The 27,956-nt window shown below is 40.6% G+C and overlaps 1 protein-coding gene across 1 annotated transcript; it reads right to left on the bottom strand.

The window, feature by feature from the left end:
- Nucleotides 1-6: 6 nt before the first annotated feature.
- On the bottom strand, nucleotides 7-27,742 carry RAB8B (RAB8B, member RAS oncogene family). Its single transcript, XM_061447204.1, has 9 exons — nucleotides 27,577-27,742; nucleotides 11,538-11,598; nucleotides 10,338-10,398; nucleotides 8,863-8,940; nucleotides 7,678-7,767; nucleotides 6,829-6,894; nucleotides 4,742-4,792; nucleotides 1,724-4,254; nucleotides 7-1,228 (listed from the first exon to the last, which is right to left on the bottom strand). Exons 1-8 carry the CDS (start codon nucleotides 27,698-27,700, stop codon nucleotides 4,162-4,164), a joined length of 624 nt encoding a protein of 207 aa, XP_061303188.1. The 5' UTR covers nucleotides 27,701-27,742; the 3' UTR covers nucleotides 7-1,228; nucleotides 1,724-4,161.
- Between the last annotated feature and the right edge of the window lie 214 nt (nucleotides 27,743-27,956).

The raw sequence follows: 27,956 nt of genomic DNA, 5'->3' as shown, positions 1-27,956 counted from the left end.
TCCAAATACTTTTCATTATGTAACTTTTATTTGAGACACACATTGTTGTAAAAAAGTTCACATAGAATAATAAAACCACTGGAGTGTGAAGGTTTGGGGTTTTCTTAGGGGTTGGGTTTGGTTTTTTGTCTATACACATCAATACACAATTACTGATCAGGTTTACAAGTTAACCACATGACAAGTTCACTTTTATCCGCAGGAGCTTTTCACATTACACCTTTATATCAGAGATAAAATGTGTTTGAACATACAGAGTAGAACACTTCTATTTCAAAATTAAGCATTTTGTCAAGGACTATAGTTTTTATTCTGAATTTAGTAGCTATATAGCATTAAAATAACTGTAATTGAAGTTTTATTTGCAAAAACGTCCGTAAGGCCATAGGAATGCACTAAAACAGTTAAATTCACCAGAAACAAGAAAAATCAAATCAATGGAAAACCTGCTTTTATGGAAGAAAGAAATACAAGTTTTATTTGTAAGAATGAAAATGACATAAGCAGTTCAGTGAATGGAGGAGAAAAAAGACCTATTATCACCTACAGACCAATCCTTAAGGTTAACATTGCAAAATTTCAGTTACATTAACAGGTAACCAAATAACAGATGCATTTTCACAAATAACACATTTATGCATTTTACACATTATTCATGTACTTTCAAATCATTATCCATTCACAATATTTTAACGTGATATGTATACTGAAGACTCCTTTATTCACTTGTGAGAATGATCAACTTAATTCACTTGACTTCAGCAGACTAGTACGGGAAAGGTACTTACGATAAGAAATAATTTCTGTAAAAAGAACTACAGGTCTGAAAAGTCAATGAGCATTTTAAGACTGTCCCCCCAGTAGAAAAGTGAGTGCGTTAAGTTTCGCGAGTGGTTTAAGCTTTAGCAATAATAGAACTTCCAGGCAGTAAGTAAATCGGGTATTCTGTACACGCTCAACAAAACCTCCTTGTGCACATTTTGCTGAGCGTAGACTGAAAGCTAGAACTGCAGAGCACTGAGAGCAGTTTGGAGTTGGTTTGGTGATTTTTCTCTTTTTTTTTTTTTTTTTTCCCTTAAACCATTTAGAAAAACACTGGTCAAGGTAATAGTGCACAGACATGGGGCGGAGGAAAGAGTGCCTACAACTCCATAGCACAAGCAGCAGTTTTGTTTTAGCGAAATCCACCACAAAACGTCTGCCTTTCCTGAAAGGTTAATGGCAGTTTCTGGAACAAAACAAACACATTTACTGCTTAATGAATAATCATTATATGACTTTCATTCTAATGGCCATTAGAATACTAACTACTTGAGTGCTACTGCTGAACCCAGGACACTGAGGTATAGTTAAGAGTCCTTCAAAGTTGAGATTATATAGTCTTGAGCGAAGTAGCAACAGAGGCTGCACAAAACAATCATAGTGATATTAGAAAAGCCCGTAGTACCCAGCATCTGATGCGTAGGCAGAACATACCATTTATCATCACCCGCCTGTCTAAAGGAAAATACAGCTAAAAAAACTCCCAGTAAAACATACAGCTGATCTGCACGCTAGGATACAGCACGTTTCTCAATGTCTGACAAGTCAGACTGTACACAGAAAGGTCTACTGACCAAAAGTTAGCACACGGATAAAGTGCAGCCACTCAGCCATTTAATACTGCTGGAGAAAAGGGGTGAGGGCAAAACAGCAAAAAAAGAGAGAGAAATCTGCATTTTACCTTATCCATAAGACCACATGAAATTAGAATTCTTCAGTTTCAGCAGGGGACAACAAAATTGCATTAAATTCTTCTACAAATAGAAAAAGATGAACTTTACATGAACATTAAGCAACGTGAAATATTTACTGCATTATTTTATCATGCATAAAGTGAGTTTCCTATGGTCTTACCTCACATTTATGTACAGTTTAGCACAGCTAAATGTAAGAAAATAGCAAGGTTTTTTTCTCCCCACTCCCACCCCCCCACCCCCCCCCCAACAAAGCAGATACCCCAATTCGCTGCTGCTTCAAGAAGCATTTCATAGACTCTACTACTTACAGGCTCTTTCAAAGGGAAGTTCATGGAGACTAATATTGAATGAACATTTTAACCACACAGCGAAGACAGGAAAAACAATACAAAGCATTCTGTAAACGGTGCCAAACACAGAACATGTCAGTTTTGGTTTGCAGACAACCCCTGAGATAAAAATCAAAGTATTACGACACCAAATAAGTCAGAGGTAAATTACTGAAAATAAACAACATTCATAATTGGTGTCACAACACTTTCTGTATAGAAGCACTTTTTTAACCATACAGAAAACATAACTGCTTTAGCCCGTCCAAGAAAAACATCAAGGGTAGACAACACAGCAGTTAGGGTTGCTTTGTTTTTTCACTGAACCTTGTTGCCATGAATATCTTTCTGGTTTAGTGCAGCAACAGCAGTTTATGAGATTCACCACCTAGTTACAATAACTATTTCTATTAAACCACACGCGGGGACAGGTCGATAACCACTTAAAACTTTATGGAACCAGCTACTAATAGTAAACCTTTTAAAATCAAAAGTCTTTAAGTCTTAACGCTATTGGCCATTTCACTTTCAAGATATTTACAACAGACCCAGAGATGACAAGTTCAGTACCTGACACCACAAAAGGAAGCAGTTATCTGTGCTAACAACCAGCTCACTGTTTACAACCCCAGACCATGTAAGTGAAGCAAAAGCAAGCACATCAGACATGAACTTAGACAACGACAGAATGCACCTATCCCCTAGTAACAAACATGCTGGACACAAACTTGTAGTTAAAGCTTACAATGGTCCAAGTTTGGCACATCAACAGAACTAAAGCACCTGTTTTAATTGCTCATTGAGGAATTTTTTTCAGAAGACAATAAAAAAGTAGTAGAACAAAGACTAGGTTATACAATGCTCAGTTGAGTAAAAAAAGGCAACTATGTTTGAACTCTGCCTCTAACAGTCTAGGTCACTGTACCAGTTTTTGATGAGAAAAATAACTGCTTGAGCAGACCAAGGAGGGCTTCACACATTCACCATTAACTGCACAACTAAGAGTACATTACAGCCCTAATGTGACCATTTCCTTAGTGCCACAACTTGATATACTCTAGTAACTGCACAGGAAGCTAGTTTTTGGACACCGCATCAAGGGTTGATGCTCACACACATTAACGAACTATGCTTAGAATTACAGTAGAAATGGAAGTCACCTTTAGAAGCAGTCATTTCTGAACAAATGAATCCACAGAGGTTACTCAAAACTCATGCATTCAGCTTCCACAAGCCACTTAAGTGATAGTGATGAGGCTAATTAGTGACCATGATTTCAGCTCCAGAGTGCACTTCCTCATCAAAAACAAAAAAGGTGCAGATGGTTTGAGCTAACAAAGGGAAGCTAAGTGAGGAAAGACACTGTGTTTATTCAAATAACTGAAAGGTGCATCTGTGAATCAAACAGTGACTGGCAATTCAGAACACAACTTTGCTAAGTCTGGTAAAGAAAGAAAAGCAACATACTACATTCAAAATAGAATGTCATCGCTTCTGCATGAACAGATTTGTGCATCTAAGACAAAATGCATACAAACTGTTAAATGCCAATTGTTCTGGTAATTCTAATTACTAGAGTGTTGACATCCATACTGCAGTCATGGCCACAGGTATACAGCATAGGAAATAATGGAAGTGAGATAATTTTACCCCTGGCTCTACTGCTTGAAAATAAATTTGTTTAAAAAGAGAAAAACCTGCACAAATCTGTTAAGAATCTTACAAGTCAAACTGTGCAAATACAAATGTAAGATTGTGCTGTAACAGGCAGTAAGAGGCCAATATGGATGTGCAAAGTTAAAAGAAACATAGCAGCTTTTGCAACAGGCAATAAAACAGAAAGTAAAAAAGAAAACAGGTTAACTCTTGCATTTGTGTCTCCACTTCATAGCTTCCATATCTGAGAAAGAAGAGCCTGACAGGTCAATAGGCTTAGTGAGCAAAATCCACTTGGTATTTTGTGTATCGCAGTCTACGTTCAATGGAGCTCTCAGCAGCAGCTTGGTGGTATTATTTCTGAGGCTTTGTGACCCTGTGCTTTCAAAGAAGCAGAAAAGGTTCTAAGTGTGCTGCAGTCTATCATTAGAAGTTCATCAAAGTAGCGTGCATCGAAAGAAGCTGCTCTTCTTAGATCGATTTTCTGTTATTTTTACTGGCCCACCTGCCCCTGATGAACTGTTGTCATTCTGAAAGACACAAGAGCATCAACATCAGGATATGCAGAAAAAAGTAAGTCTGGCTTTCCTAGTCTCCCTCCCCACTTTCCCTTCTTTCAAAGCAACAACCAAAGCAGAGGCTTGTTGCAACCCACAATTATCCACTCTTAATCACTCAGTAAAACTGCCTTCTTTAAAAAGAAACATTTAACAATCCAGATCTCAAGGATTAGCTGAAGGAGTGACTACATGATTTGATGTTTAATAAAGCAAGGATCACACTGGCAACATTTGAAAAGAACACATCAGTTCCAGCCTGCCCAGTGTTAATGTCAATGCAAAATAAAGAGGTTACACACTGATGTGTAACAAAGTGTGATAAAGCACTGCTTGCTCAATTTTGATCTATCATCCCCACTGTAATCCCCAGGAGTATCGTGGTAGGGCTACTATTCAGCCAATGATTATAGCAGTCACTGCAACCTAAGTAGTTTGCATGGCAATTTGAAATACAAACCATTTTTCTGTTGAGCTTTGTCATAATGTCCCGTGCAAGTGTGAAAAATGCCTGGTGGGGAGCAGAAATGAAAAACAAAATGAAAAAAAGAGTTACTCACAGGACATGAAAGACAAGATAGATCCGAAATAGCCAGACACATTAACAATACAGTATGCTGTAGGCCACCGGTAGCACTTGGAGTTGCAAGGCACTCGCTCTGTGTACTAACAGGTGTTTACTTAAATTGCAGTCCGCACGCTTTAGAAGGAAAAAACTATTTCTTTTTAGTCTCCATTCCTCAAATCTTTGCAGCAGGTGAACAGACTTGCCCGTTGTGTATCTCTTGGGCATTAAAAAAACATGATCTGCTGAAGACAAGGCTACATACACTATGTACGTATAAAGTTAGTTACACTTCCAATATCCGTATCAGAACAAACCAAAACAACCAAAACCCCACAAACAAAAAATAAAACCACACTCTGGCAAAACTCAGCATCTCAGACCTCAATGTACAAAGGAGCAAAGAAACTTCTGTAGCAAAAAAATTCTGACATTCTCCAGTTCTCCAGAAGCAACCTAAAATCTTGATTTTCCCTATCTGGAGTTACCAACAATCCAAGGACAGTTCCAGAACGTAAAAAACTAAGTATTTCCCCTTTCACTGTGTTCAGAATATATCCAAAGACAGAGACTGATTTAATGCAAATAAATCACAAAAAGTAATAGAAATTAATTCCCTTCTGATCACAAGATTATCACAGTGTGTCATTTCCCACACGTTAAGTATTTGGTGGAATGACGACTAAATCATTACTTGCTCAATGCCTGCATCAGCTGCATTTTTTAAATGCTTTCTTCATTATTCATGTGACAAATAGCCATGTTGTTCAGCGTAAGCACAAAGTAATGCTTAATTTAGTGACCTACAGGAGTTAAAATGAAATTGCAAGACATGTCACGAAAAAGCAAGTCAATCATCTGAAGGAACTAATGAAGATGACTGTTGGTACTTTTTATTAGGAGACTATTGCTATGCACAGTGGTATTAGCTGTTAAGTTCACACTTCTATTGTCTGTTGTAAGAATCACAATGACACTGTGAAAATCAGGTCAAGCACTTTTCCAGATGCAAATAGGTTAAAACTAAATATATTGTATAACAATCATCCTGCAATTAGAAAAAATGCTTGAGTGGCATGGCACCGCTCATGTTATTTTAAAGTATCAATCTCTTTAGTTTCCAGTTAATTTGTTAGCTGCATGATCTGTACTAAGTACGTTTGGAGGACCTCTAAAAGATATCCAGTCAATGCACATGGAAAAGCTTTCAGACTGTTAGATACAGGAACAACTTTTAAGAATAAGTCTACCCCTTTTCTGAATGAATGAATCCTGATATAGCTGATTTTTGATATCACATTATATTCTTGTTCACGCTTTTCATGGAGTAAGATCCTCCCCCCACCCACCCCGACATGACAAGAGTGATTCATGGTAAGACAGACTGGAGCTGAGCCACTCTTTCATCCAATTTATTTCCTTATGCGCTCATAAATAGGGGTCTTAGGCTTTTAGAATAAAATTCACTTGCAGGAAAACAAGTTTCAAGTCTAGAGACTTCCTCTTCTAACATCAGCTTATGACAGTCTATGCTGATGTTCCAGGTTAACTTCAGTCTCATCTGCACAGCACACATCTAGTAGTAACTTGAAGGCTCCTTGACACAACAGCAAGTTATTCTCAAATCTTGAATCCGATTTCCTTCACAAAGCATTGTTCTAAAATTACACCCATTACATCCATTCCCAGCCTCGAAATTTCCTACTTGAAATTTAGCAGCAAGGCACAGAAGTCTAAAGGGACTGTTTCCTACCATGATAATAAACCACTGTTAACGCCCACTTAACAACCAATTCCAGACATTACCAGAAAACAAGAAATGCTGGATTTTACAGCAACTCTAAATATAACAAGACTGCTGACCCTGGAGCACAGTAGGAACTTTAGGTCCCAGATCAGGTCAGAAAGCCCAATAGATCATGAAACATGTCTCCATAGCAGTAGTTCAACAAACACACCCAAGTGTAACACCCATCTCTTACCTCTTCCACATTTATGCTGGATTTCGCACTCGTCTCCAAAAATTTGATTCCATAATCAATTGCTAACTGGAAGAGAGGTTAAAATTTTTCAGTGTTATTGAAGTTCCTTTGTAAAACCAGTGTTTCATATGAGTTCATAATACAATAGATGCTGTATACAGCAGCAAGCTTAAAAAACGAAACCAAACAAGCTCCATTTCTGCTTTTCTCTTGCAAAAAGATTACAGTTACTGGACAATTAGACAGAAATATTAGAACAGACCATACCCTCATGTAAATTCAAAACAACAAAGAGATGAACTGCTCACAAAAAGACTTATTTAGCACCTAAAAAACCCCATCAAGATAAAATCTTCATTAATGTGGATTTATGGACCAGATAACTACATACAATCATCCCATAAGCAGTATTACTAGCAACTACACTGCTTTAGCTGTGTACATAATAGATTATATAGTATTCTTACTTGTTCATTTGTTCTGAAGAACTGCTGATTACTTAAATTTTAATAGCAGGAGTAAGTAATTACCATGGTGAATTGATTAGACTATATACAAAGCTTCAGACTGAGATTTAGAATACTTCATGCTATAGCAAAGGTCAACATCCTTCACAGGATCTTCCTCTCAAGACAACAGTATCATTAAGTTTATTCAGACTTTAAGACTGTCAAGTGCTGTTTAAAAACAAACCCTCCCAAACCTGGCATCCCATAATATATAGAAGTTTCTGGAACGAGAGGTTTGAGGCCCATTATCTCTCATATGCCTAAAACATCCCAAAATATCCAGCAGCCAATGTCCCAAGAAAAGGAGGCTTCTAGATCAGGTAAGTCACCAAAAGCTCACCTTCTCCCCTTTTTCCTTGGACACTTGTCTTTTTTCATTCATATCACATTTGTTACCCAGGATCATTCTTTCTACATCTGAAGAGGCATGCTGAAAGAAGAAACCATAATCTCTCAGAAACAAAGTACATCACTGCTTAAAAGAAACCAACGTGCCATGCTCATGCACCAGTGACTATTTTATTTTTCAGAAGTTATCTAATGTGAAGGCATTGCTGAGGAAGAGACTGACTTCTCAACCAGCCAAATTAATACTTACATGATAAAACTGGTTGGAATAAATCCTCCTAGATTAAATTTGCCTGAGTATTAAAACAGACCAAATACAGTGCCACAAGCTCTGTACCAGGCTGCACACATGCACAGGCATTTGGCTGTTCTGGAAATACAACAGCACTCACTTCAAAGCAGTGCACGGACATCTGAGCTATTTGGTTGCAGAATAATTATGCAATACAATTGCACTTTTTAAACAGATTGTTAATACAATACTTTAATAATCACTTCAGCAAGAGAACTTTTCCAGCCCTATCAATATAGTATCAAACTATAATTTGATATACAGGAATTCGGCTTAAGAGCCGAGTAATAATACTTAAGAAAAGTCCATGGGTTTTATGTTTAAGGAAAAAAACCTAAACCAGCAAGATTATGTTGCCTAACTATAGCTTCACTAAAATTAAGGTTTCTCCTCTCACTTCATAATGTCCTCTTCCTACTGGACAGCATGTCCCTCTAAATGATTTATAGTAAGTTAGTAGGAAGGAAGTTTAACCAAGACCAAATGAAAAGGTCAAAAATCTCTAATCAGACAAACACACAGCACAGTAACAACCAAAATTAGACAGATCTGTCATCACCTCAGCAAAAGGCAGACACCCCAAGATCTTGCTTCTTCCCATTCCTCAGACACACCCATAAGTAAAAAAGACCAATGAGAGCCACATAGTAAAAGCAGCTTTGAAACACTTTACGGTTACTTTTTGAACTTAAGTTTTCTACCTTCTACCTCTAGCTGAATAAGAAAATCCTCTCCCCATTAATAACCACTGTTGCATTCACTGTACAATCTAACTTGACCATATGTTTTAGCTACTATAACAAAAGTGAATAATTACTTGGTTATTATTGGTCCCAGGAAAATCCTAAGATGAAAGAGTTAAGAAATACTTCCCAAAGCACCTACCTCCTCTATGTTTCTTATCCAGTTTTTTATGTTGTCAAAAGACTTTTCATTTGTGATGTCATACACCAGCATAATTCCCTAAACAACGTTAAGAAAATCCAGTTAGATGAGCTAGCACTATTGGGTGGCTTTTGATGTATGCTGTTGGTTTGATTATACTTGCAAGAAGTTCAACAGAACTTACAGACCTACAATCTTTTCTCAAAACGTTATGGCACTGCTGAGAATTTACCCAAAATATTACCCTTTGTCACCTTTCGCCACCGTCAGAGGTAAAACACACCACCTATGTGAACTTCTAAATTATTAGCCTAGAGTCAGGAAAAGCGTACAAATTCTACAACAGTAACCACGACTCTATGGTTAGTCAAGTTTAGAAGCAGCAGCTTTAAGCAGTTGAAGATGGCAAACCTGTGTGATCCAGTCTGCTGGGGCCAGTAGATCCTTACAGCAGAGCTGGCACTAGGTACTCTCCCAGAAGCTTTAGCCCTTTCAGACAGTTATGTACATGTACTAGAGTGGGCTCTCAACAATGAGCAAAGCATGGGAAAACACACAACAGCTGCATTAAGGTCAGATTGCCAGGTTCATTTCCATTCCTTATTGTCTTTCCGACCATTCCTCATAGGACAAAGAAAAGTCCTTGCATGGACTGGGAGGTGGGGAGAAGACCATGTCACTGCCATAACCTTTTTAAGTACTAGAAAGCTCTAACACAGAGCCACAACCATTACTGTTTCTCCCCATCTGTATTCCCTAACAGTGGCATTATCTGGACCCAAAGCCAGCCCATGAATGGAATGGATCTGTTCATACAAAGTGATGAAAATATGTAGCAGCAGCAGCTAGTAATCAGCAAGTTGAAATTAACAGTGTTCCAACACAAAGTATCTCAAATCATAGCATTAATTAAAAGAACCATTACGAGCAGTTGCAACACAAAGAGTGCAGGCTCCAAGTCAGTTATTTGACCCCAAGTCATTCTCAATGGCGGACAAAGTAACAGTAGCTTTTGTACGTGATTACGTTTCTAGCCCAGATGTTGTATTCTCTACTGGTTGAAGGAAATCAATTCAGTGAAATGCACTTTGAATATTAAAATAATCCATTAGCTATTTTTCAAACATTTCAAATGTTGGAAGGGGTTGACTGCAGTAAACAAGCCGTGTCCCATTAGAGCTTGGGAACTTCACCTTTTATTATAATCTGCAGAAGTTTTAATTATGTTTCAAGAGACAGTAGGACTTCAAGTTTCATCACGAGAACAGGACTAGACAAAGTACCAACAGGTTTAAAAAATGAAAACCAAAAGGAAGCACAAAACAAAAAACTTCAACCAAACCACAAACTTAATTCCTTGCATCTCAAGCCACAATTATCCTATCCTCCAGTTGAAGACTTACATGATAAAACCTTCAGAACAGCAAACCAGTTACACTAGTTGTGCCTAATTGTTTTGAATTGAGAAGACTCACCATGGCTCCTCTGTAGTAAGCTGTTGTGATTGTGCGGAACCTCTCCTGGCCTGCTGTATCCCTAAAATGCAGTGAAAACAAGCATTTGTTTGAGGAGATCTTTACACTCTTCTGTACCTAACAATACAAGATACTCACTGAGAAAAAAATACCATTAAGAAGCTGTTTGCAGTTTTTTTCAGCCCTCAACATCTTTCTCATTCCCAAGCTATCCTACATACATCCGTGGTTATAGCAGCACCATAAATATGGCACAAAAGCATTTAAATATGCATGCAAGCATCAGAACTCAGCACTACACAGCCTCCCCTAGAATAATTCAAAAAGGCAGCTCTGATGCACCCAAGTCCTGCATTAAACAAAAATTAAAACATGCAGCAGTACAATACTTTAGGATAGTGCATTTTCACATACAGTTAGCTATGAAAATCAGCCACTATACCTTAGTGTGCTGACATTTTATCCTAGATGACTTCAAAGCAGTGTCTGTGAGTGAACAAGAGGACCAGAGTGTTTGGCTACTAGTCACACCTAGGGGGAGCTGAACCCCAAAGGCCTGACAGAAAACAGCTTTTTGACTTGTATTACAGATGGCAAACTTGCACCAGCCACTTCTGGCACTTCCTTAGTCACAAGAATGCTGGCATGCATGCAAATCTTACATGTTTGTTAGAACCTGAAAAATCAGGAGAAGCCCTACATTCACCAATAGCATTTTAAAGAGTTTGGCACAGGTAATAATGCTACTCCCGAAATACTCTGCTGCTATCAGGAGGCTCAGTGTCTACTAACACACCATGCAAGGAATAGGAGCATTATCACTACTCTGTGCCTCTAAGTACAATTAGCTATCAAAGTAGCAGAGAAGATTATGTTTTGTTAGGTTGCGTGTTTTAGTTTACACATACTGTGTTAATGCTTCCTTTCCACAGGGAATAGCTAAGACAACGTTTAAGAGGACAGGTTTCGACAAAATGGGAAGTGGCTGTAACGTTCGCATGTGAACAGGCTATTTCCTGTGCTACTGAAGCAGAACCACTCCAAGATCAAGCTAGAAGAAAGCATAAACCTCATGGACAATCAGTGAATAAAAGGTATAAAACTTTAGTGCAGCAGGCTCAAAAGCTATGAAGTATTTATTCCTGATCAAGGATTAACTCGGTGCTCACCAAAATCTTAAAATTACTTGGCAATACTTACCATATCTGTAGCTTGATTTTCTTTCCATCTAATTCTATAGTTCTGATCTTAAAGTCGATTCCTGCCAGAGAAAGCAATAGTCTGAGTTTTGCAATAAATGAAAAGGAAGTGTTCAGTTTTGTTTTGACAATTTGGTATGAGCAAACTTGGGCAAAAGAATTATTCTGAGGTTGTCATTTCTTCCAAACGCAGGGAAGGGCTGAGGATGCACAAAGATTTGCAGCTGCACCCAAAGTGTCAAGGATAAATTAATCTGAACAATGAAATAGACCAAAGTCAGACTCACTATTAGGGTTAGTCAAAATTAAAAAAGGAAAATTTAACATCAGAATTCTTCCATTTTACATCAAATCAGGTCAGGAGCTTGAATGTACATTTTTCTCCACTTTTGACAAGCCCCTGCAGTTTAAGTCAATTCCCTCAGCTGGCTCCAAGTTAAAAACACGTACTATGACCCCTTAGTTCCTTTTCAAAGCTGTCATCTACTTCTGAAAACTCGTGTTTCATGCAGTCTGATCAGACATCACAGTAAATGGTAAAGCACCAGGAGATAAAAGCTATAGACATAGCTGCTGAAGCACACCACACATGGGACTTTTTCAAGAACACCGGTCTAGGAGTAACTTTCCTAGGAAGCTCCAAAAGGTATCCAGGAAACACTTCTCTCCTTCCTCCCCACCCCTTACACGTCCACATGGCACCCAGCAGTTCCAAGACTGGTTTTGAAGACAGATTTTAAGCCATGGGTGGAAAAAAATTATAATTCAGAAGGGCTTAATATCTTTTAAGGTTTAGAGGGACCAAACGACTCCATGAAGCAAAGCCAAGATTTCCGAACAAACTAGCCTTTACCCTGGACTGTTTCAACTTCAGTGTCTCTAACCTACACTATAACACAGTTACCTACATATAGTGACATATAACCTACACTATAACAAACTGAGACTGCTCAAGTCCCACCGTGACTGCCAGATTTGTGTGTCCCAGGACAGCCACCCTGATGTACCCTCCAATTAATCTGTCTTGAAACTAATGGCCCGTTTTTTTGCTTCACTGAATGTTAAATAGTTACTTGATATTTAGTCACAGTTTGCAAGATTTGGGTGGGTGGGGTAGGGGTTGGGGTTTTTATTCCTTCATGTGTAATTTAAGTGACAATTATCAAGAGTATCTCAGTTGGGAAAATGCCATTTCTAGCTTTATGAATTCATCCATCACTTAAACAGGAAGCCAAGGGACTTTATTAATATACTACAGTAACATTTGAATATGAAATATGGACATTCACTAACTATTAGGGTTTCATTCTCACATGTGATATTAACATTTTAAAACACTGAAAATACCAAGTTTCAGCCACTTAATCTTGATGCGTTATGGGTGCGTCATTCAACCCATTAGTTAGAATACAAATTACACACAGAAATATCACCTCAGCACTTTTAACAGCATATGAAATTAACTGCATTAATTTAAACTGCTATGACTACTGCTACGATTGCAGTTTCCCAGGACTCACGAGCAGATTTACAGGCAAAAAGATCCTCTCATTAATTCACATTCTTCTAAAAATGACATAAGAATGACGTGTACTTTAAAACCCCTCCCTATTATGTGTATCAGGAGTTTGGTAGCATTTCCATTTCACACTCAATAGGATTTCGTGTCTCCCTCATTGTAAAGATTTTTCTCCTAACTAGGTGCAACACTTGCTGAAATCACCAACGACCTTTGCTCTGAATAGATTTTCTTTTGGCCCCAAAGGCTATAAAGCACAAATTAAAGGTTCTTCTGGGAAGGGTATTGCATCACAGACAACAGCAAGTTATATCTGTTTTAAAAGCTCCTCTGTGGCTAGGCTTGAAGCCTTGGAATTAAGTCCACAACTATTGGGAAAACGGGGTTCAGAGACTACTGTGGTTTAAAGATAATTCTGTATGCACTGTCAGCTGCTGAAGCTAAGACACAGCAGCAGCAACAGTGAAAGATTCCTGTACGAATGTTTTTCGGAGTTGCAGTCAGGTATCTATGTGCACCAACCCATGCCTTGCACAGGCTGGTTTCTTGTGGTTAGTCATTTCCCTTGCAGCACTAAAATGATTTGTACAACCACCCCTTTGATTACTGCTAAACCTCCAGATCTGCATCAAAAGATACCTTCTTGGAACTTCACATTTCTAGTAGGAACCTCCACCGAAATTCTCAAAAAAGAATTTCAAAGCTCAAAGAAGACTATAAAAAGGAAAGCCATAAATACCCCTGTTACAATACTAAAAAGTTTAACAAATGCAACTGCAACTTTTTAGAGGCTAAAATGAACTAGAAACGAGTGTTTCTTTTGTTCTTTCACTTCAGTAACAGGAAGTGGTGAGCTGCAAACATTCGCAGAGCAAGCCTGGTGACATGTGCTACCACTTCCTGCCAAGTGCACTTGCAGGCTCAGTACAAGCAATGTCCTGCTACAGTTAACTTTAATTACACCATGTAAAACACTCCCATGACTACATCATTGCAAAAGTAATTACTGATAGAGAGTTTCCTTTATCAATGAATTCTTATTTTGCAGTCACACACTGCAAAATACAAAACTTTAAAAAGATAGCTGGGGCTAATAAAGAGTCATTTGTGAATCAGAAGGTTTCACTGCAAAGGATCACACAGCTTTCACAGCTTTAAAATGCAATGTGCAAAGTTGTTCTCCCCAGCAGGGAGAAACAGACCAGAAACATCTGGATGTCCATCTTAAGTTAAATTTCAGAAGCTTTTAGAAAGCACAGACCTAGACTAATTCTCAGAATGCAAACGCTAACAGGGTAATTATTCTCAACCCCTAAAGTGGAGTTGCCACACAAGTCTGACACACCAGTGTCAATCTAGCAAGTCTGTTATGTATTAGATACAGATGCAAGAGCATCTCTTGCAAAAACCACAAGCTTACAGTCTGCAAGGATGAAGTCCAAGCTGGGACCTCACTTGTGCCTTGGTTAGGAGTGTAACTGCTGGATTCCCCTTGCAGCACAGTAAATGCAGCTGAGGGATTATTCTTCAAAATCCTTTGCAGATCCTATAGGCCAGGGATGCACCCTCTCACCTGAGAGTATTTTCTGCCATAGCTTCCAACAATGACAAAGAACACACCGAGCAGAGAAATCTGCACACTAAGGATGTCAGTGTCCTTAGTGCCACAGAGCCATATACACAGAAAGCCATGAGTTGCATGTTGCCGTATCTGCCTTGCATTGCTACACAAAGCTAATTAAACTTGCCAGCTAGGGTCTGTAACTGCCCAACACCACACAGCCAAATATTAGAAGCCAGGGAGACCGGCCTCACCTAGGCCTCTTTTAGTTTAAGCCAAGAAGTTATGTTCATCTCGTACAGCAAGAGCTCTTCTGCTGCTACGACTTCTTCTTCCACCACTCCACTCCTGAGTTAGACATTCCTTCTTATTCCAGCCAACCTAGGCAGATTTAACCTGTAATTACTCAGTAATGCAATCATTTTAGAGAGACATTGGGAAGTGTTCCGAAGAGGTACTTTACAACACTAAATATACAGGACTGCCCAGCAGCACATATTGAGAGGTTCCTTTTCCAGCTTTAGTACCAATGGTTTTCTACTACGGACCTCCAGAAAACTATTCTGACACAATTCTCACTGGAATGCAAGGACAAACAAAGCAGAGATGCTGAAACAGTTCATTTTGCTACTTGAGTTCTTAGAACAGTATCTTACTCTCATGGCATCACTGTTACTCTTTTGTTCTCACCTCATCTCGGATTTTAACCCTGTAGTCACCAGAGCTAGTACCTCAGGTTTTTCAGTGCTACAGTACTGGTTTCAGACAGGTCTCCACTACAACTTTTTCCTACATAGTCCACTGTTTGGACTTACAGATCTTGTTTCTCCTTTTAAACAACATTTCTGTTGCAAAAGATGCTACAGCACAAAGAAACCAAACCAAAGTATTGTCTGGAACAAATCAACTGTTAACAACAGTTCCAGAAAATACTTCCTGAAGGTAAAGGTTTCTCTGGCCTTCATCCTCCTCAGCAAAAAGGTACTACTAGAAGGGCCATGTTCTTCAATAATACAAGCAGTGAAAGACAGAAAAGAAACACATAAAACTAAAGAAGAAAAAATTCCCTTAGTCGCTACTGGCAAACAAATATTGCAATTGTTAACATTTAGCTAAATTACACAGTTGTCAACCAGGATTTTAAGTTAATCTTTCATGGGGCTCAACATCAGTTTGCGGCAGCTGGACCTTACATTTGAGAAAGCTGTATGATCAGGTGACAACTCCTGCTGATTTTAACTCCAGGTGATTTAACAGGTTTCCCATCACTGAGCTCACAGAATCTGTATATTAATAACATTTCTCTGGTGCAGCTGAAGCAAAAGATCAGCCAGGAAATCAACACCATTCAGGATGCAAATAAATGTCAATGACTGATAGAGTACACTGGCCTCTGTATCTAACCACAGTAGATTATTTCTCCACCTCTGGCAAAGCAATACTTCATTTAAAAAAAACCCAAAACGTAGCACTCCATGTACCAGCATTTTGAATGGTTCAGTTGTTCTTTGTTTGGTTTTAAAATATACCAGCCAAGGGGATTTTAAAAAGTGATTAAACACTAAAAACTGGCAAAGCCGTGAAAACAAATTAATACCTGGTTCGCTTGCTAGGAAGAGTCTCGTTTTAGACCCATCTATCAAGGAATGTACAAGAGGCACCACAGGATCAGATCTTGTTTATCAAACTAAAACCTGAGAGATCTGTTTTGCATGACCTGCAAAAAGCAAACCCCCACCCTCCCAAAGAAGTTATCCTCCTACTTATCAAACCTCACCTTACTCTTTTGAAGAACAGAAGAAGAAAATTGAATGGAAATTTCTTTTTTCCAGTGGGATTCCCTGATAAACAGAAACTTTATGGCACTTTTCACCACTGGACATAGATCACAATAAAAAGGAACTCATTACAAGATGGGGAAAGGAGTCAAGGTTCAAAGTCTCGTTACCCTTTTGAGCAATACAGTGTCAGAACAACTGAAATTTACACATCAACTTTCAAGCTGGGCCTTCTCCACCTTCACGGCACTGGTCCTTCTATCCCGTTGTGTTTTTATGTGAAGTTGGGGGGGTTGTTTGGTTTTGTTTTTTTGAATGGGCAAAACTGGAGAGGGAGAAAAGTTTACAACTTCTTTACTGCAAGACACAACACATGAGAGCCTTCAAGATATACAAAAGGAGAGGAAGATATTTTTCTGCAGTCACTCAGAGTTAAGGCTCAATTAAAAGCAACTTGGAAATGACAAGCAGATTTGTAACCTACCTTCAAAAAACAAAGAAGTGACTGAAAATTGGTACGCTTCACCTTCAGTTGGCTGAAGTCTGGGAGAGAATTACTTGGAAAATGCTCCCCCCCTCCCATCGGCTTTGCATCTTGTGAACAGCAAGCAACTGAGTTGCACAGGTGAACATCGGACCCAGTGAACAGCAGTAATTCTGTAGCACAGCTGTAACAGCTGGTATTGTTCCGCTGGCTCTCCAAAGGATGGGTTTGAATTTGGGAGGGCTGTCACAAGCCTGTCGGCCCCACACACTGCACCAAGACATGCTTCGCAATCAGCTGCTGCCACTGCATTTGCTTTTCATTATACTTTCAAAGAGTTGTAAGCAACTGGTACTGAGGACACTGAAGCCCTCACTCACACACATTGCTCCCCACAAGGTGACAGGCATGCAGATACCAGCACTGATCACACATTTGAGTTTCATGTGGACACGTGAACAGAACTGAAGAGTTTTTAAGGGAATATTTTCTTGCACTACATCAGTATATTGCCTCATCTGTAAAAGCAGATGAATAAACCCTCAGAAATCTGCTTTTATATTAGATCTTTCTTGAAGGATTTCAGTAAACGTAAGAAATGACCAAGTAGGAAACATGAGCAGTGTAAAAGGCAGGGTGGGGAACACTTGCAACACAGGAGTGTGTCATACAGCCTCATGCAAAAGAACAAAGTCTAATCATTTTGAACTTGACCATTTGGCTTTAGTCCCCAGTAACATCTGCAGTGCATTTTCAGATGATCTCAGCAATGTCTTGTATCACTATGCAAATTAAAGACATAGTAGTCTTTTATTGGGACCATTCAAAAATGCAGCAGATTAACACGAAGCAATGCACCAAGGTGAAGGTCAATGGTGTTTGAAAGTTGAAAAATAAATTTATTTTAGAGTCCACACAAGTGCAACCAGTTTTAGTCATCCTTTCCCAACTTGAAGGGACAAAGCCCTATTCTATTCCTTCAGGAAAGCCCATAAGAATCCACAAAACGTTTCTAAATTCAGAGTGGACTGAATAGGCTTCTTCAGGTTAACTAGCCTTTCTTTCTTCATCTTACTGTTCACCAATACAAAGAACCTAATACCAGTGTCCTACACAATGATTCCCAGAGGAGTGTCCTGCACCTTGAAAGATATTAATAACATTCTCAAAGTTTAAATACACTACACTGGCAAACTAAATACACCCAAAGAGGTCAAATAGGTAAGGCAATAAAGATATATGTAACATAAGGTGGTTTCCTGCTTGTAAGACCTTGAAACTTACTACCAAGATCAGCTCAATGCTCATGATCCTAAGCAAACTGCCACTTCCTTCAGCATATGTCCCCTCGCCCACGGTACAGCTACCACTTTAAGCTTCCTTTCTTAAGATAAGCTACTTTTTATCTACAAGAGAATAAGGGATTCAGAATACAACTTACAGTCATCAGAATTAGACCACCCTACACATTGAAACATTCAGGTTTCTGGCAGCTCAATAACCTATTGTGTAATCTAGTTATCAGATCTGAATCCAGTACTCTTCAGCCACTTGCTCCTAAGAGCGTTCCTATGAGTTCTGCCACCCCAAATGTGCATTGCAGTGCTTCAGTGTGAACACTAGAACATCCTGCAAAGTGAAATTATCCTCCCACATCTTAAATTCAGAATTTACAGACTGCTTTGAGCAGCCTCTGAATTGCATGACTTTAAATACCAAAAATACTCAATCCAAATCTTAAGACTATAAAACAACACAGGAATAGAAACTTACAACTGTTTGACATGAGTAAAATTACCAACTGTCACAATAGACCAACTTTAAAAAGAGCTGGGTCCCTGCAGAACGTCTTACAGGGTTTACAACACGAGTACTACAGCTCTTTGAATGTGCACAGAAATAAATCTATGTTTACCTCTTGTTCTATTTGAATTTGAAATAAGCTACACTTGGTGGTAACTCAGTTTCCTCTAAAATAATTTCGGAAGAGATTAAACTACACTACTAATACAGACAGCAAAGTTTGTTTATTGTAAGGACTATTTATAGACCAAGTGCCTCCAAGAGGAATGCACTAACTTAGCTGCTCCGAGAACATATTCCTTGCAGGCCAATGTGCAAACGGAGAGCAGCAAATGTTAAAATTGGCCACAGACTTGAGCTGAGGCTACGGTTTCACAGCTAACTGAAACTAGGGTAGGTGCTGCCACTGAAGAGTCATGACCAAATCCTTTTCCCTTTTGATCAGGTTAGGTTTCCTCTGGGCGAGTTCCATGTTTCAGCTTATCATCATCCGTGATGGCACAACTTAGAGGACAGGTACACACAGTCACAGGTCTCCTCTGAGTGAAGACCACAGACTCCATTGAACCAATTATTAAACTGAAGCCCTGGTTAATACAGACCAAGGTGGCCCATGAGTAACTTGCAAGCAGCTCCAGTATGGATCCTACACCAGGATATCACCTGACTAGCTGCAGGTCCATGCTAGTACAGGAATTGCTCTGTGTTTCACCCTCCAACTACAGCTAGATATGGAACAGAAATGGCTGCAGCCATCTCCCAGGGAGCCAGCCCCACACTCACTGAAGCTGTAATTCAGCAATGTGAGATTGGAGGATCTGTTACCTACTTTGAAGTTCTTCTTTTCCTCAGGTCTCTGGGATGTGCAGCACATGGCTTTCTACTGCACAAGACAAAACAAGTTTGGCACATGTTTTAATGGGCAAGAACACCAGATTTTCACATTTAGGAGATGCCTTAGGAATACAAATATTGGATTATTCTTTCAGAAGAGAGGACATGGGATGAGTCCTTACCAAAAGCATAATTTAATAGGAATGAGGGGGAAAAAAAAAAAAGAAAGTGGAACCTGCAATTCAGATATGCTTGTAAATGTAGAAAGCACAGAAAATGCAGTCTTTAACCAAAGTTATGCTAACGGAGTATTGCTGTCAGGGAAAGAAGAAAAAAAAAAAAAAAGAAAGAAAAAGGCCCACTTCATCCAAAATCTAGCATCTTAAGCACCCAAAATGTCAAGGAAATGCCATTTAAAAAAATCTTCTATAATCAAGACTACTTGACACCATGATTTAAAGTTCATTGTTCACTATTACAGAATCACAGAATAGTTAGGGTTGGAAAGGACCTTAAGATAATCAAGTTCCAACCCCCCTGCCATGGGCAGGGACACCTCACACCAAACCATGTCACCCAAGGCTCTGTCCAACCTGGCCTTGAACACTGCCAGGGATGGAGCATTCACAACTTCCCTGGGCAACCCAGTAAATATTCTATTCATATATTGTCCTATTCTATTCATATACTACACTTCAGTTGAGATGAGGAGAACAGGCCAAAAAGGTTAGGGTTGTCTATACTGAACTGGTTACTCAGAGTGACTTTTGTGGGCCATACCACTGTCTGATTATAAGAGAAGAGATGTTACCTGAAAAGCAAGCATACAGTGTGTCCCAGAATTCATAAAGGAAGGGAAGAATTGGTAAGTCATTGATCACTTGGAGGTAAAACACCCTTGCATGGTACAACCAATGCACTTTGCATCTTCTATTCCAACAGTACCCGTGATAGGTACACATATCCTTCCAGCTACAGATTTAAGACAGATAAGAAAGACTACATACAGTTAGTATGTACGGTTAAACACTGCTATAGGCCAACAACTTGGACTGCCAAGCACCTCCTTGAGAGATTCAGGGATATCACGACAGGATCAGAAGCAGAAGAGAAAAAAAAATTAAAAACATTGGAAAATGCTGAAGATCAGGCCAAAAATCAAAGCTGAAAGTTTGAAGTCACTAGAGTTATTTTTAAAGATGGCACTCTCAACAGCCCTTGGGAACATCATTTTATCAGAGGTTCTTTAAACCCATGTTCTTACATGGGGGTAAAGGGGGGGGTTGTGTCTGAGAAGCAAAGGACACGAGGGAAGAAGGGCTGCTTTATTTAGCTTCTTATATAAATGACAAATTAGGCCTTTTTTGAAAGATTTTACCACTTAAATTAACAGGCAAACCCACATAACTTATTAACGAGGGCCATACTTGTCTTTCTAGCACATAACAGTTTTCTTTTCCTACATTATGCAAAGTTCTTTTAATGGCCATTTCATCTCCTTTTCCTGCATTGCATATTCAAAGTACTCTTCTCTCGTCACTTCTGCTAAGCCACAAGTTCTTCCAGTCAGCAGTTCCTCTGACTTACTGTATCTTCCTCCTTCCTTCCACGCTTGGGTTGACACAGATACCTTACTTCATCTTTAATCCCATCAGAAGTCACACCATGCAGACAAGACATTCTGCTTCAGTAAAGGGAAGCTCTTTCTCTCTAGCAGATAAGGAAAGGAGGATCTTACTGGGGGTGGGAAAGCAGTGTACGTGTTCCCTGGCTGGCAGCCACGTTAGCTTTGTCCAATTTCTGATACTCAACCTGTTCTTCCCGAGTTCCAGATTTGTTGCCAGACTCCTGTTAGCGAACAGTCTGCTTTAAGTGCTCTTAGATGCTGTCATACATGTAAGAGAATGCCACTGACATTCAGCATCAGGCTTTTTTCTCTGATGCCCAAAGCAGTACAGTCTGCACAGTAGCGGCAAAGCTAATACAGATCATCTTAAACTTGGTCCTCCCTATCAGAAGTCTTCTGAAACATGCAGTGCTTCAGTTGCCTTTAAAACTTGGAACAGTTTAATCAGAAGTGTCATGGTTTACATTTAAGATGAAAGTTTATAGTAAACCACAAGATTAAACTGAAACTACATGCAATTTCTGGTCAAACACCCTTTAAGAGGCACTAAAACACAACCCCTTTTGTTGACTTAAGTTTTGAGTTGCAAGTCCAGCAACTAAAAGCTTCTGGATCAATTCTACTTGTACAAGAGTCTTACACAGTGAGACTCTGTTGAAGTTACTACTATTCATTGCTTATTCACATTAGAAAAGGATCAGATCTACTTTATATAGCTACAGTCAGCTTGACGGTCTGGGCACTCAAACTACCATAACATCCGATTAAAGATAAACAGTAGTATCATATCCCTTGCATTACAAACACCTGATTCCTATCACAAAACATGCAATAAAGCATCACTATAAATACCAAATGGATTCTTAATCACCTGTTACGAATTTCAGTTAAATGCCAAAATAAGTCAGTCCAAGATGCATTTCTAGTAAAAGGATATGCTACTGCAGAAGGACTAGTAGATCCTTCCAAAAAAAGTAAATAATGAATTCCTAAAGGCCAAGTGTTCAGCACCTCTCTCAAAGCCTGTATCAATCAATATGTTTGTTCTTACATTCATTCAGCGTCAGCCTGCATTCTTAACTTTGCATTCGATCCAAGTCACAAAAGCAGGTCTGAGCTGCCCTCCTGTCACTCAAATAACCAGGTAAGACACAACCGAGATAGACCTCCATCTGCCAACTAGGAATTGGCATAGTCAGACATCTGTCACACCATTTCAGACTAACACGCAGCAACACAGCTGCAACAGCATTTTTAAGAAAAGCCAAACAACTTCACTTACGTTGCTGGCCTGTTGCTGAATACAGGAAGGTAACACAACCTCATGGGCAGACGAAAATCAAAGTCTAAGATGTCTTTTGTTACCAGTCAGGTGTTCGAATCAAGTTTAAGGTCACAAGAGATACAAACTTTAATGTTTTTAAGCTACAATGTCTCCAACTAACACTTTCTGATCAACATGCGGTAACATCTTGCTGACCACCCATCACGCGCCCTGACTGCGGAGTCATTCTTCCACCTTCACATTTGTCTCCATAACGCTGGCTGCCCCTATTCCCATGTAAACCCTTGATGTCCTTCTCACACTGGACTGAATAAATACCCAAGCCCCAGATCCTACAAACCTTGAACATTCACTTCCATTCTGCAGATACGAATAATGGTGCCACCTGAGACACAAACTAGCCTCAGTCATTTTATGCATGGCAGAGAACACTTACAATTCATTTATTATAATGACCATTAATAAAGACAACGCCTTCCTGACTCTCTCCTCCCTTTGCTCATCTGTCATTGATGTGTGTTTTCCTCTACAGCTCCTGTCATCTGGAGAAGGCCAGAAGAAATGGATTGAAGGACAGTAAGGAATGCTGAAGCTTAATGAGAAGGTGGAAAAAACCACAACAACCTGTCTTTTGTCTTATCTAACAAGTAACCATGGGGAAGAAGAATAGAAACATTCAGTGAGCCATAATTTAACTTGAGTAAACCAAACCAATTTCCATTACATGTTATAGGCATGGAAATTTCACTCCAAAAGGGAAGTTGATAATTTTGCTTGTCAAGGATTTTCTTTAGAGTGTTCAGGGGTCAGCATCCACGTGCTTGATTGCCAGTCATGACCTATTTTGCAAGATGTAGGCTAAGGAAAAGTTACTTCTGTAAAATCAACAAAGTGTTTGAGCTCTGGGATCCAGGACTCTCTCGTGCGGGCAGCTTTCTGCCAAACGCTGATATCATCTTGGATTCAAAAGAATAAATACAACAAACTTTGTGTCAGAGTCAGCAGCCGTTGTACCAGGTCAGAAATGCTGCCGGCTAGAAGATCAGAGTTTGCTCTCATAGAAACCAGTTTAAACAGAAAGTTGAAAGGAATGCAAAGAATATACCTTCTTACTTGCAATGATAAACCCAATCCAGTTTTACCAGACAGCACTACTTGAACAGCAAGTTACGGTACTTGGAGACTGCTAAATTAACGCTTATTCTCATACACCACTGAAATGACTAGCAAAATGCACATGAGATACTCCGAGATAAGTTTTGCTTTAGGAGCTGTTGAAGTGTGAAAATGAGCTGACTCAACTGCATTTTCCTTTCCATGTACAACTGTGCAAAAGCAGAAGTTTCCACTCAGGAAGCAAACTAAACAACATAACCTTACATAACACATTCCTGCTGTAAAAGCTTTATCCTACGTTAGCAGTGAAAAGCTGATCCCCACAAGGGACCACAGCAGCATCAGGACTTGCCCACTCTGTGAGAAGTTTTCCAAGCATAAATACGGAGCTCCGTGTAAAAACTTTCAAGATACTGAAGGCCAAGACCTGCCTTGCCGAGAGCTGATGAAATCCCATCTGTGCTTTCAGACTGAAAACACATCACCTTGAATAACCAAGGGGATCATCCGAGAGAAAGATTGCTGGTTCACTTCTCACAACGGGCAGCAAAGTTTGCTGAAGGTATGAGTTGCACCAGGTAGTCAAGACAAAGACAGAAAAACTCTTGTACCAAGAGTCACCCAAAACAGAATTAAAAGCACAGTAAGTTATAAACACATATGCACTGCCCTTTCTCCCGCTACTCATGCAACTGCTGCCCACAAGACACCAGGCTGGAAGACCTTACTGTCTGCATCAGTACAACCATCATTAGAGCATGACCAAAAGTCTTCAGGAGAAAAGTCAAGGGACCATTGGCAAACCTCCAAGCAATCCACAAGGATGCAGCCTTACAGGCATGTTTTGCATGACAGCAGAAATCTGCCAAGTATATCGTGCAAGATGACAGAGTAACTCCAATTAATTAACTGATTTCTATAATAGAGCAATGTCTCAACATCCCCCTCCTAATTTCCTTTTTTTTGGGGGGGGGGGGGAAGTGCTTCCATTGCTCTAGTAACTGCAGTGTTGTGGTTTAGCCCCAGTTAAATTACTAAACAACAACAGAAGTAGGAAAGTATAAGAAAGATAGCTGGTGCTTAGACATAATGTGCACCCCTACCTCATGGCAACAGTCTGTTTTAATTTCTGGATGTAGAAGCAAAGGAAAAAAGTTGAAATAGAGGCTTAACCCCATGTATTTAAGAAAAACCTATAAATGACTTCACTCATAAGCTGCATTTGCATACATAAAATTAAAGAATAAAATTTTACTTTAACACATCTCAAATATATGCCTTCTCAGATATCTTGTTAGGAAACAGACTAGAGGATGAGGGTACCACTAAGGGCACATAATATCATGTGTTCTAAGTAAAATCATTGTGGACTGAACACACATTGTAACAGGAAGCACCATCATACTGCAAAATCCCCTTTTTGGAGAATGTATACACAAAACAGCCTGGCAGCTTATACTTCAGGAAGACTCAGTGCACTCAATTAGGAATGCTAATCTGGAGACATTAAAACTTCAACTGGCAGGTGGGCCTGTTTGGGAAAGCATGGCATCCCTCTGTCTCCTTCCACAGTAGGGTTGGTTTTGCTTTATCGGACAAGGGAAAAAATCAGAACTGTTATAAGTGGAATGCCCCCTTGCTCATCAGATGTGACAACACAACTGTATTAGTGACGATTCTAAAACCGACTAGTACTGAGCAGCCACCATGCACTCACAGAGAGAGAACAGATTAGATCTACATGACTGACCTAAAAGTAATACAAGCAATATACAAAAGAGACTGAAAACCCCCAAGTACTTTTATTGAAGCACACATCAGCACTTTATGAACAGTTTCACCATTTCCTGCATTGTCAACTTCACTGTTTGTAGATTCTTTGCTGATAAATGAAAGGGACTGGAAGAAACAAATTCTAAGATGGAAAACTGAACTGTAAAATCACAAATAGTGCCTATAGAATCAGAAACATGCCTCAGTTATTAGTAAGCCTCTTCAGGTTGAACAGGGTTGAAAATACTACCCTTGTGAAAGCAAGTGTAAAGGAAGGAAATGGCAGAAAATCTTACTGAGTAAGGCAAGAAAAGAACCAGCATCACATTCAAAATCCTCAAGACTTCAAAGTGAACCAGTGAGAACAAGAAATATCAAGGGGCTATGCAGTTTAGGAAACATAAGAAAAGGGCTGGGAGTCAGACACACCCATTTATGTCCGCTATCTCCTCAAAAGTATGAAGAGGTATTTTATATTTAGCACACTACCAATGTAGGGTATTTCTTTTCTTTAACTATACAGCATTTATTAATGTTTATTAAGTCTTTCATTCTACCACACATACAGCAGAATAACTTTGTAGGGGCAATGTTATTCAGGTCTTGATTAGCCAGCGTTGCTGATACAGCACTTTGAAAATGGTTGCAGAGAGAAGAGGAACATGCCATTTTAATTCTTCAGAAATATTTTGTTGCAATGCAGGAAATCTGTTCTCAAAGTGCTGGAAATGCCAGCCATACCTCATGGAGTCAACAGCATTTGCCTCCATCAAAATTTGTTTCCTCCCCGTGCACCAAGTTCAGCATAATAAAGTGTTTAAAGAGAATATGGCATTTGGGCAACATAAAACAAGTCACATGTTATTCCACCCCATCTTTAAACCAATTTCCTTCCAATAAAGAGTCTACTCATCTTTTCAGTGTTATTTTCCAAAGCCAGCATTACTTTTGTCTTCCTAAACACTAGCAACCTCCAGTGCAGTTTACCCCTTCATCCAGAAAATAGTGTACTCTATTTTAAGTGACCTCAACTACAAGGGGCTAACCATAAATCTCAAGTCTTGCCAGACACAGAATCACAGACTGATCTGCGTTAGAAGGGACCTTACAGCTCATCCAGTTCCAACCCCTGCCACAGGCAGGGACAGCTTCCACTAGAGCAGGTTGCTCCGAGCCCCTGTGTCCAACCTGGCCTTGAACACTGCCAGGGACAGGGCAGTTTCAATGAATTACTATCTCAGTGAATGTTGTGGCCTAAGCCGGGGACAGTGAAGAACTTCAAAATTTTGCTTGTGTTTAGTTCAGTGGAAAACACTTTAAAGCTCATAAATCTCACAGAAACACAAGACACAGCAGTCTGTTTCAATACACAGCATCCTGCCATCATTAACAGAAATCAGCTGTGCTTTAGAAACTCCTTTTCACCACCAAACTTGTGACCAAACTCAACTTTCATCGAGGAGGTTCCTCTATCTAGTCACTAAGGAGCTTCTAACTCCAGTTCACTCAAGAGCTTGAACAGAACTACTCCAGATCTCAAACCCATGAGCTACACGTACACGCATGAGTTTATAACAGTTGAAAAGAGATGGTTAAACGACCTGCCGAGAGCCGTGTGGTCCCTGTCACTGCGCAGCTGCGCACGACCCACAGCTAACATGAGCTGCCCGAGCCTTCTGCCACCTTCTGAGAAGGCACATCTAGGAAAGGACCCATAACGAAAGCGCAAGAAAACCGACACAACGATCACCCCGCAGCTCACCTAGCGCGTTGTTCGGGACGTGGGTCAGGGCTGGCCGCTGCTGCAGCCCCGCACACGCCATCGCCCAGGCCGCCCAACGGAAACACCGTTCCCACGAACAGCACGACCAACAGGCGAGCGGCCCAGTGGCTCAGCCGCCGAGCCTGGGCCAACTGTTGCTGCCGCCGGGCCCGGTCCGCACCCTGCGGCTCCCCGGCAGGGGCCGCGCCCTCGAGGGACAAACCCTGTCCCGCACCGCAGCCCGCCGCACGGCGCCGGCGGGAGCGGCGCTCCCGAGCACGGCCAGACCGGGACACGGCGGCGGCGCTTCCTCCCGCACACGGCCCGCAGCGGCCACGCACAAGCCGCCAAGCGCGGCCCGGGACCGGGCGGCGACATCTGCGGCGCTGCCCGCTCCGCTCCCCGTCCCGCCATCCCGGCCATTCCTCTCCCGGCGGGAGGGCCCCGGCCAGGAGCCCCCCTTGCCCCTGGGATGGCGGCGCAGCCGCGGCGCCTCACCGATGGTGGAGATGAAGGTGGTGTTGAAGGCGTCCTCGCTGAAGCGGAAGAGCAGGCAGGTCTTGCCCACGCCCGAGTCGCCGATGAGCAGCAGCTTGAACAGATAATCGTACGTCTTCGCCATCTTGCCTCGGCCCGCGCCGCAGCGGGAGGGGGCACCGCGCGAGCGAGGAGAGGAGAGGCGAGGCACCGCGCCGCGCCCCGCCCCGCCAGCCCAGCGCCCACTCAGCGCGGCACCGCCGCCGCACGTCACGGCGCTGCGGAAGTGCCCGCCCCGGCGGGCAGAGGGCACGGCTGCGGGAGGCGTGGCTTTGCTTTCCGTAGCGCGTTCCTTCTTCCGTTGCTGGCCGGGCCTCCCGGGGAACCCAGCTGGATTTGTA

Source organism: Pezoporus flaviventris, unplaced genomic scaffold (genome assembly GCF_033815535.1).
Source record: "Pezoporus flaviventris isolate CSIRO_AGI_PZ_B2104156 unplaced genomic scaffold, CSIRO_AGI_Pfla_v1 ptg000006l, whole genome shotgun sequence".
Taxonomy (NCBI): domain Eukaryota; kingdom Metazoa; phylum Chordata; class Aves; order Psittaciformes; family Psittacidae; genus Pezoporus; species Pezoporus flaviventris.
The sequence above is the reverse complement of the archived record's forward strand: the minus strand, read 5'-3'. Positions and strand labels throughout refer to the sequence as shown.

What these genes read in the sequence shown, in the direction of transcription:
- RAB8B (XM_061447204.1), bottom strand. Translation starts at nt 27,700, where the DNA reads ATGGCGAAGACGTACGATTATCTGTTCAAGCTGCTGCTCATCGGCGAC. An exon ending in CTTACTACAGAGGAGCCATG is followed by an intron (nt 8,941 to 10,337) that starts GTGAGTCTTCTC and finishes AACGTTGTTTAG; the next exon opens with GGAATTATGCTGGTGTATGA. An exon ending in CCAAGGAAAAAGGGGAGAAG is followed by an intron (nt 6,895 to 7,677) that starts GTGAGCTTTTGG and finishes CCTCTCTTCCAG; the next exon opens with TTAGCAATTGATTATGGAAT.